The sequence below is a fragment of the Vigna umbellata genome, chromosome 1 (assembly GCF_029865625.1).
Source record: "Vigna umbellata cultivar VRB3 chromosome 1, Vumbellata_1.0, whole genome shotgun sequence".
Lineage (NCBI taxonomy): Eukaryota > Viridiplantae > Streptophyta > Magnoliopsida > Fabales > Fabaceae > Vigna > Vigna umbellata.
The window spans coordinates 45854317-45864496 of record NC_142165.1 but is presented as its reverse complement, the minus strand read 5'-3'; the positions used below and the strand labels follow the sequence as shown (position 1 = coordinate 45864496).

Genomic DNA, 10180 nt, shown 5'->3' with positions numbered 1-10180 from the left:
ATTAAAATTGATTTTATTTATTTCAGATTGTGGAATCAGACCCACAAATAAATTGTTGCATTTTCTTTTCTTTTATTCTCACATATTATCTCTTTTCTATATAAAATCTGTTATTGCAAACTTAAAAATGTCGCTGTTCTTCAGTATTCCGGACACTAATTAGTTCGATTCCAGTCATTGATATTATTTTTTAATTAATATATATACATTTTTTCTACAACTACAAACTTTACAGCTTATTTATCTCTGAAAATGAAAGCTCCAAATAAAAGTGTTGGCCAAGTTGATTCAATGCGAAAATGACAATCTGATTACTGAGATAATTTGTTCGGTTTAAATTTAAAGTAAAATATAACAAAAGTAATGGAAAGATCCAGATAATAAAGCTCAAAAAGAAATCAAGTGACCAAGTTGATTCAAGTTGAAAGCCATAATTTGGTAATATATGATTCAATTATAATTTCATTCATTTAATTTTTAAATAAAATCAACCAACTAGCCATATTTTTTAAGTTACATGAGTTTGAATTATAATATTCTTTAAATTAATTCAATCCAATGCACAGCTACTCTCAGCCATTTAAGTATGGTTGGAATTTCATGCTAAGGGATGCTAACTTAAACAATATTCTAAAGGAAGAGGTGAGATAGAACATAAGCCACATTTTAAACAGCAGAGGCGCAGCAGCATTAATCATACGCTAAACCCTGTCCAACTCAGTCTTGTGTTTGTCTAACTGATCTTTCAACTCTTTTTTCCATTCCTGAATTAAATTTTCTTGTTTTTTTATCAGCTCGTCTTTTATGTTAAGTTCCTCTTCCATCAGAGCAATCTCCTGCGTAGAAGATAAGACATACAGCAGAAGTTTAGATGACAAATTACAGTATCCATGACTGGTAGAAAATCATTTCATAGTGTACGCCATACCTTTCTAAGCATTTCAACTTTTGTTGGCTTATCCTCACGTTGGAGGCTGATGAAATAAAGCTGGAGCTTCTTGGCAGCCTCCATAAAGTCTCTTGCATACCTATCCACATCAACTGAAAAAAAAAAATTCAAAACCAGGAAAGTTCAGTTGGATAATTGGTTAAACTTACTAAGCGTTGCAAAAGAAAGTCATTTTGCAAATATAGTTTCAAACAAAAGCAAGACTTCTGCTCTCACTGTAAGTCCAACGACATAAGTGAACCTAATTAGTCTTGCAACTGCCGTTAAACTTTATGCATGCCACGGTTACATGACCATTTTCCACTAACTTCAATAGCTATGTTTAACACTATGCTTGCAGATGTTACATATGAAAAGTTTCTAACTTTGCATTCAGACTAGAAGAGTGTCATAATCCATATGAACCTTACTTAAGTCTAAATAATGCAGACCTAATAACCTATCCCCTATATGGAATTAAGAAATATGACATGCATAAAAAATACACAAAGATAAGACATCAGTTTATGGCATTACCACTCATTACACACAAAGATTGCACATATTCATGGTTTTGATGAAAACATGGTTCTTTAAAAATTTAGTTAGCTACAAAATCATCCATGTGAACTTTTTTACCACCCTTCTTCACTCCCTGCCCCATCTTTCTGCCCTAGATGATCAATGCGTGCATACTTGAACATTGTACAATCTATCAACAACTAAATTGCAGATGGGAGAATTATTAACAGGACGTTCATTCAGATTTAAACGTCGGGCAAATTATTTTGACAGGTTAACCTAATAGCAAAATTTGACAAAAATATGCATCCCCTCATCATTACATGATACGCTTCGAGTTAATATTGCGTCAAGGCTAGACAGAATAGACAGTATGCTTCCTCTCAACTTGAGAGTATATGTAGCATCGTATAAGATACATGGTGCTTTAAGGTTCCATGTAACTGAAACTCAACAATTACTTCACAGGAAAATGACTCGAAAACTTCTGATAAAACAATAAACATACAACATTTTATATTTTCCTTTCAATGTAAAAAGTACATAATTTTGAAAAGAAAAATTGACACAATAAATTCAATTGAAAAGGGGGGAAAAGGATACATTGACCTTCCAAAACTTCTAGCATATATTAGAGATTACTGGTAATATTCAACCAAACAATCATTTCTACTTCGCACCACATCAATCCAAAGAACGAAGAGAAAGATGTATTGAGCGTTCAGAAATAACAGAAGAAATTTTAGATTGTACCATATCCTTTTTATACTGGAAGACATATATTTCTTTGATCTCCTAAGCAATGTTATTGTTAGTTTAAGCATTGTATATTAATGCAGAAAAATTAATAACTGCAATCCCTGATAACTTTAATTGAGATAGAAACCAGAAAGTAGGTAATTAAATAAAGTTTCAAAGGCCTTTTGGTGCCGATGGTTGATGCATAGTTATCCATCTCGGTTAGCATGGACATCAGCCAGTTAATAAAACAAAGCAAGAAATCTGAAAGACTTGCAGCTACTCACTTTGATGTGAAGGGTGGGGAGAACGGTCTATTGCTTGGAGTTCTCTGGCTGGCAAACAGGGAAGCAAAGCAGCTTCCAAAGCCATAACACAGGAAACCATATCATCCTTTGAGGGAGGAGAAGATGGCAGTTGGGGATCACCTATGTGCTGTTGCTCAATTCCTTGCCGATCACCCATATTCCTTTTCACCCTGCCAAGGAGAAAGATAGAATTAACGAAAATTCTCCCTAGCCACACTACATAAAAATTTCATGGAATAAGATAAAATATTAAGAGTAATTAATAACGGCTTCATTTCTAGGGGGTGGATTCAATTACCTTTTACCGAGAAAAGTCACGTAATTTCTCTTAATTTTCATGTGTTGAATGACCAACTTCAATTTTTCAAAATAAAAAATATAAAAGAAACCGATTGAAAAATAAATAAATATTTTGCTGGGTAAAGTTCAGATTTCAATAACATTTTTTCTAATTTCAATCAATTTTTATTAATAAAGAGAATAATCACGTTTCTGAGAAAACCCCCCATCGAATGAACAAGAAGAAAAATGCTACCCTCGACAAGCATCATTGGTGAAAAAGTCCAATCCACAAATTCGGTGACAAGAAACGAAGGAAATAAAATTCGTGGAGGAAAATCAACCCAAGCTAGATAAATAGCAATGAAACCTACGAAAATTTTAACTGCAGTTTCAGCAAAACTAAGAGTAACCATGGCAACACCACGTAGAGAGGAATTGAAACTAGGAAACTCACGTGGTAGCGACTGAGAAGATGACGCGCGTGAGTGAAGACTAGAGATGCATTTGGGTTTTCATATTTGATTCATAAACCTAATTTGGCTTCTTTTGGGAAAACCTAATAGTTTAATTCAAATTTTATTGATACAGCTTCAAATTTTCTACATCTTTCTAATAACTAATAAAAAGATTAATATTTGTATACTTAATTCATTTCGAATTATTTTATATTTTAAAATGAAAATATTATTTTTTGATGTTGAGTAGAAAATAAAATTATTTTATTACTTCTCTTTGTAAATTACTTTCTAAAAGAAGTATTTACCAGCAGAAAAATATGTACTATGCTGTATATAGTTTTTATTTATCTTATTAGTAATTTGTCTATTATAGATAATTATTTTAGTTTAAAAAATAGTCATGTTTAAAAGAATGATTAAATTTAAAAAATGGAAGGATAAAATTGATAAAAATATTACATTAATTTTAAAAAACATGCAAATTTTAAAATTAAAGAAAAAGTGTACAATAAAATTACAAATTTTCTCCGTATAATGATAATATGATGGTATAATGATATAGATAAAAAATAGTTGTCTATCGGAATTTGCAATTTAAATATCAAAATTTATATTACAAATAAATGTATTTTCAAATAATAAATTGAATTTATTCTTTTACATGTGAGTAATTTTAGAGATAAACATAATTTACTTGTATTAAAAATATATTCTCAAAATTCTTTTATTTTGTGTATCCTCCCCCAACATGCTAACACAGCAAGCACAGACTTTGAATCTTGAACTAAATGGGAAATAATTTGCTTCTAGTTTTTAAACAAGAACATGAATCATCTGACCCAAAAGGGAACCTGGTTTTACCATGCAAATGGTAACACCACTTTATTTACATAAACTTATGTCTATGTTTAATGATCCGTTTCAGAAGATACTGATAGTACATTATAGTCTTGTGTCTTGGGGGTAGAACTAACGGGCAAACTGACACGCTCCTTCCCTTCTGGCTTAGAAGATGCATTGCCATACCATATCATTCCCGCTATTGCAATGACCATGCCCAGAATCACTTGTGAATTCAGACCTTCTTTTCCAAAGAAAACAAATCCTAAGGCCAGTACCAGAATTGTCTTCATGTGGCCAAGCACTTGGAAGGATACGGCTGTGAACCTGCCAATGCAGATGAACTGGCTCAGGTTTGTCCCTACTGCGATGGTGCAAGAGATAACGATCAACAGCTGCACAAACATGGAGTAGATGTAGATTAGTTTAATACCACTTCGGTTTCGACATAATTGCAAACAAACAACAACTATGTTACTTGTTGAAACAATTTTAATGAAATAACGTTTTAAACTAATTTATCTGGAGCAAATTAGAAACTACATAGTTTTTCATTGAAAACATCCATCATGTCAGTGTCTTTTTTAGGCACTATGTGGTGGTGTATTGTTTGCAGGATCCTGATTTTTCAACTTGTTTTTATAACATATCTTTCAACTTAAACATTCTAGAAGAGAGCTGGAATTGATAGGTGCACAACATTTTTATATGGTGATACCAGAAGTGCTGGAAAGTTATGGTTGAACTAAAACATTGCTACAGAGAATCAAAAACATTCACGTAACAAAACAGAGATAAGATCCACAACATAGCAGTTAACACTAGATATGTATCAAGAATCAATAAAGCATGTAATTAGGTAGCAGATAGAAAGAGAAGCTTACAGTGGATGTCAAACCATAGTTGTAGGCATCCACTCGTTTGGTTGTCAACCAATAGTCCACAAAGGGACCTACTAGCAGTAAACTTGCGGCTTGTACTGGTGCAGTGTGACCTAACAAGTTAAACGATCCAAGAGAATACTTCCGCTGAAGAAAATGCACATACTGCAAAAAACAGAAGTGCAATATCAGCTACAAAATTTATAGTTCATGAAAGTCAAATAAAGCAGCAAGAGTTATAATTGGAATGATCTGATATAAGTTACATAATTCTGCCCAAAATATGCATCAAACCCATGATCAAAACCCAACTTTACAAAGAAAATTTTCTGCAGGCTTCCTATTTTGTCAGTTTTAGATATACAATAAGATAAGATTAATAAATTCTTATCTAGTACCATTTATAATCAAAATATTCCCTCGGTGTACCTATTGTACTTTTAATGAATATTAATATTACAGATATTATTCTCAACTATGGATTCTCTCCAAACTTAATACACTACATTAACATCAGCCCCTCTGTAGTATACATGAATGTTAATAACAATTTTCTTGCACCTATAAGTGCACATTCACCAATTCTATAACAACCTGTATGAAAAGGAATTCAATTTTGGTATACTGCAATGCCTCAATTAAGATTCAGGGTAAATATATATAGTGTTAGTAGTATGTTACTTACATACTGCTGCAGTGCGGTGCTCCAAACTGCAACTGCAGCAGCTATGAAACCCTTAGCATTGACGCTCACATCAGTGACAGTACATACGGCTACACCAAGGAGAACTAGAGAAATGCTAAGCTTTGTGTCCCTTGAATATCGTACGTTGTCCAAGATAACTTCCAGGAAACAAGATACCGGAATCATACTCAGCTTAGCAATCTGAAATTTTCATTTCATGGGAAGAAACACTGTCAACACCAAATGGCAGTATTAAATTTTGATAAGTAAATTGCAGACATTACCTGATAGAAACCGACAGAGTTCCACATTAAACTCACATTCATTCCGACGATAGAGAAATTTGCAAATAAGACAAATTTGATAAGATCGGGTAAGGGAAGATGAGAGCTTTGGATATATCCCAGCCACTTAAGAAAGAGAGTCAGCAAGGTAGTTGTGGCAAAATGCAAACCAGTTAACGTTGTTGCTGCATAATAGTATACCATATACAATGTCAAAGCTAACGGGTAGTAGGGAACCTCAAAAGTACTATATTACCATTATTCTCTCAATATACTAAATACTTTCATATCTACTGCACATGAGCATTAACTCAAAGCAAAGAACTATAGAGAAATTAAAATGAAAGAGGAGGGTAAATTATCTGGAGCTAGAGAAAGGTAGAGAAACGTTATACCAAAGCTGAAACCATATGTAGCCATGAGGGCTTTGTTCACAAGGATTATCCCCACAGATGTGACTATATTGAACATCCACGACGCCACATCAATTGCAGCCTTCCTATCACCCTTGGTTGCAGAAGACATACTCATTGTATCACAAAGTTTGAAATCCAATGACTTTGTCTGCATGCGAACACATATCATCAGAAGTGGCACAGATTCCAACGAAACAGGTTAAACTCTCTCATATCTTTCTTTACTACATTTAAAAACAGTTGGATCTGTTACATATGTTTTTTCTATAAATATCTCCCATAAACACTTTAACAGAACATTTAAAGAAGAGAACGACAAAATATTTCGTACTGTTTCTGTTTGTTGGCTTTCAAATTCAAAACACTTATTTATTTCGACAACAATCTTCGGAACTTGTTCCAGGAATTGATTGCCGAAAAGTGTCAAACCAAGTGTGTGAACAAACACATCTGGTTTCCAGGTGTCTTAGCATGTAAAACCAGCACAGAAAGAGAAAAACATAAATGAAAAAGCTGATGAAGATTGCTCTGTTCAATTACCAGAATGGCAGCAGGTACCTGACCACTACAAAGATGGAGCTCTTCCTGACGATCAACAAACCTAGAAAACAAAAAGACTAATTAAGCATGAATGTGAACCAAATCCAATACCCTTTTATATAATTTCATCTTTTATGAAAAAGAGGTAACAGATTACAAGATAAGTCTTGTGAGAATTTCGTCTTAGAATTTTCAATATAAAAAAAAATGTGATTTTTGAAAACGGCAAACAGAACCCTCATCTCACAACAGAGTTCAGTTCCGCGAAACAGAATCATGAAACTGCAATAATTTCAAAACACACAACTAACACATAACAATACCAATAACTTGAAAAAAAAATGTCACTCCAAACGGAATTCAAAAAGACGCGATTAGTTGTGAAGAAGTAAACCATGGGAACAGTGGCAGGAACCTTGGTTGTTCTTGAATTGAAAGAAGACCCTAAAACGACGACGTAGGTGGTGAGAGGAGGTTATGGAAGAAGAAAAATCACATATAGAGAGAGACAACAAGGTTCGGTTCGGGTTCGGTTTGATTCGGTTGTGTTTGGCGTTTCTGTACTTTGTTGTTTCTCTTCTCTCCTTGTACTCTGTTTGGTTCTTAAAACATGACTGTGGCGCGGGTGCTTTTTGTAACGTTCTGTTTCAGTGAGGTTGGGGAGGGAAGGAGCAACAGCGTAAACGCAATGTCATGAAGAACAATGGTCTATTTTGTCACAGTACCACAAAGTTTAATGCGTTGATTAATCATTTCTGTCGAAGAATGTGTATTTGCATGTTACATCTCCACCGTTGATAGTTTATTGTTACCATAAATTTAAGGTTAGTTTCATCCCAAAATTCGATGGCCTGTCACAAAAATAATTCTGCTTCTCTCACAAATAATGATTAAGGTAAAAATTGGTAGGAATAGGAACTATGTAGATCAATGCTCGATTATTTAAAATTATACCTTTTAAATATATATATATATATATATATATACATATATTATAAAATAGTCCAAAATGTTACCATATTTCTGTCATGTATTAATGAAAAATAGAAAATAAAAATTGTATTTATTCATTATTTGAAAAAATATTATTAGAACTCTTATCGACTAATGATAAATGTAAATATGTAGACGAATATAATATTTATCTTATATAAGTTATTTTTATGAGATTGTTATTTAAAGTTATTATATCATATCTTAGTTTACTAGTTTTTTTTATTATCTATGTAAACTTTTAGATTTTTGAAATTTTTTTAATATATTTTAGAACATAAAAATTATTTATAATAAATGTATTTTAAAAGTAAAAAGTAGAAAGAGTAGATCATCTTATAAACCAGTTTTGTAGGATTGAGTTAGATTCAAAGTTCACTCCTTATCATACTATTAGAGTTATGGTTAGAGTCTATCCAAACAATGTCTATTCTTTATTGGATATGTTTTTCCACTCCTTATCGAATCCTTATTGGACCACTCATTAATGTCTACTCTCATGTTTGTCATTCGACAAACTATGAATCAGAAGAATACTAAAGAATACTATAGAAGTTAAATGTATTCTTCATCTTATAATTAAGTTATAATTAAGTGTCGTTAAACATATACCTACCTATTAAGAAAAATCATTCCGTAAACAACATATTATTTTTTTTGTTGTTTTGTATAGTTGGGTAGGGACATGAGTTGTGGGTAATGGAGTAGAGAGAGAAGGAAGAAAAGAAATAAATGGTTGATCAAAACTTTTCTTTTCTATCTTGGGTTGTCTAATTATCTGTACTTAGTTTTGTATGTCTGTTAATGTTGAGAGCAAAACCAAAGAATATCAAAGGTGATAGAAACGCAAAGAAAAAGTCTAATTAAGCAGTTTAAATAGAAAACCTATTTGTCTGGTTTTGGTGTGAGGTTGGGGCGTTGGGCAGTGCCATAAAGGGAGTGATGACAGATTTTGAGTCATTTTCTTTGCATCCTTTTTAATTTGTCCATGGCGTCTTCATTAGCCACCGTGAATTCCTCTGTCCTTTTATTTCCCTTTTCTCAAATCAAACTGCGTTTTTCTCATGGTTGCAAAGAAATTTTCAGAAAGGTTAAAAAAAGAGTTACAATGTATCAATCATGCCATCATTTGCTTTTCTTTTTGCTTTTAATTAAATAATGTAGAGTTAAATGCACATAAGAATGAAAATTAATTTTGTTTCATAATCAAAAGTTTAATATGTTGAAATACAAATAAATTTCTTATCAAATAAAATAAAAAATTGATATATGTTTATATACACATAAAATATTTTCATTAATAAGAATTTTTTTTGAAATAATATGAAAAACAAATATGTGAAGGCGAATAATATCTTTTCTTAGATTATGTGTATTGTTCTCCTACTTAGATGATATACTTTTCTCAGTTTTTAGGTGATTTTTTATTTTTATTTTAAATATTGTATTTTTTTTTTTATTATCTTTGTCTAGTTCATTTTTATATTAATAACTTTTTGTTGTTATTAAGAACTTTATTTTGAATGTTAATGTAAATATATTTTTTTAATTTAAATAACTAAATCTACTAAAATCATAACATCTCGGACAAATATATAATATACCTTTTGTGCTTTTAATATATATTGGGTCAATCACGTTTATTAGTGATATAACTGTTTGATTAGGAATGAGAAAAGAATTTAAGCCACCACATATTGCTTGATAAAATCCGCAACAAAGTATTTTAATGGTTCACGATACAATGATAGTTATAGTAATGAATGTACATTGTCAATGATATTTATTTTGGTATTTCTTTTAGAAGATCAAAATAAAATTATCGGTAATGAATAATGAATAATGAATTATTAATTTTGGGTTGAATGATATAGGTATATGATATGTGAACACTTAAAATGATATTGTGATAAATTATAATATTGTGTGGCACTCTAAAAATACCATGACATATTAAATTCAAAAACTCATTAAGAAAAAGTATTTTGATTTCATTAATAATCTAAACTATATGGGTTAAGATAACACATAAACATTTAAGAAGTTAACATTGATAAGGTAAAAGAAATTCACGTGCATATAATGTTATATAGAATAAGTGCAATGAATCACCTCAACTTAGGGAGTTGAAATAAGTTTTAATTTTATTTTTTTATGAGTTGAGTGCTAGCATGTAGTGGGATATAATAATCTAGTGTGACAAATTATCTTAATTTCATAAAAAATATAATAAATGGTTTTGCAGTCTTAAATTATATATTGGCTGTAACTTAGTTGTTGTTTTCCCTAAAATGAGAATTTGTGA

The 10180-nt window shown here is 31.4% G+C and overlaps 2 protein-coding genes across 6 annotated transcripts; both read right to left on the bottom strand.

The window, feature by feature from the left end:
- Positions 1-444: 444 nt before the first annotated feature.
- LOC124848102 (mediator of RNA polymerase II transcription subunit-like protein) lies at positions 445-3372 on the bottom strand. Its single transcript, XM_047325726.2, has 4 exons — positions 3233-3372; positions 2476-2666; positions 929-1041; positions 445-836 (listed from the first exon to the last, which is right to left on the bottom strand). The coding sequence occupies exons 2-4, from the start codon at positions 2651-2653 to the stop codon at positions 702-704; spliced, it is 426 nt and encodes a 141-aa protein (XP_047181682.1). The 5' UTR covers positions 2654-2666; positions 3233-3372; the 3' UTR covers positions 445-701.
- A 643-nt stretch (positions 3373-4015) lies between these two features.
- LOC124848087 (UDP-rhamnose/UDP-galactose transporter 4) lies at positions 4016-7610 on the bottom strand. 5 transcript variants are annotated; one of them, XM_047325715.2, is made up of 7 exons: positions 7277-7610; positions 6883-6943; positions 6322-6490; positions 5927-6111; positions 5643-5843; positions 4961-5122; positions 4016-4471 (listed from the first exon to the last, which is right to left on the bottom strand). In XM_047325715.2, exons 3-7 carry the CDS (start codon positions 6455-6457, stop codon positions 4145-4147), a joined length of 1011 nt encoding a protein of 336 aa, XP_047181671.1. In that variant the 5' UTR covers positions 6458-6490; positions 6883-6943; positions 7277-7610; the 3' UTR covers positions 4016-4144. The 5 variants fall into 5 exon arrangements, with proteins under 5 accessions (XP_047181671.1, XP_087959491.1, XP_047181663.1 ...); XM_088103365.1 differs by having other exon boundaries at positions 6901-6943; XM_047325707.2 differs by having other exon boundaries at positions 7298-7610.
- Positions 7611-10180: the final 2570 nt, after the last annotated feature.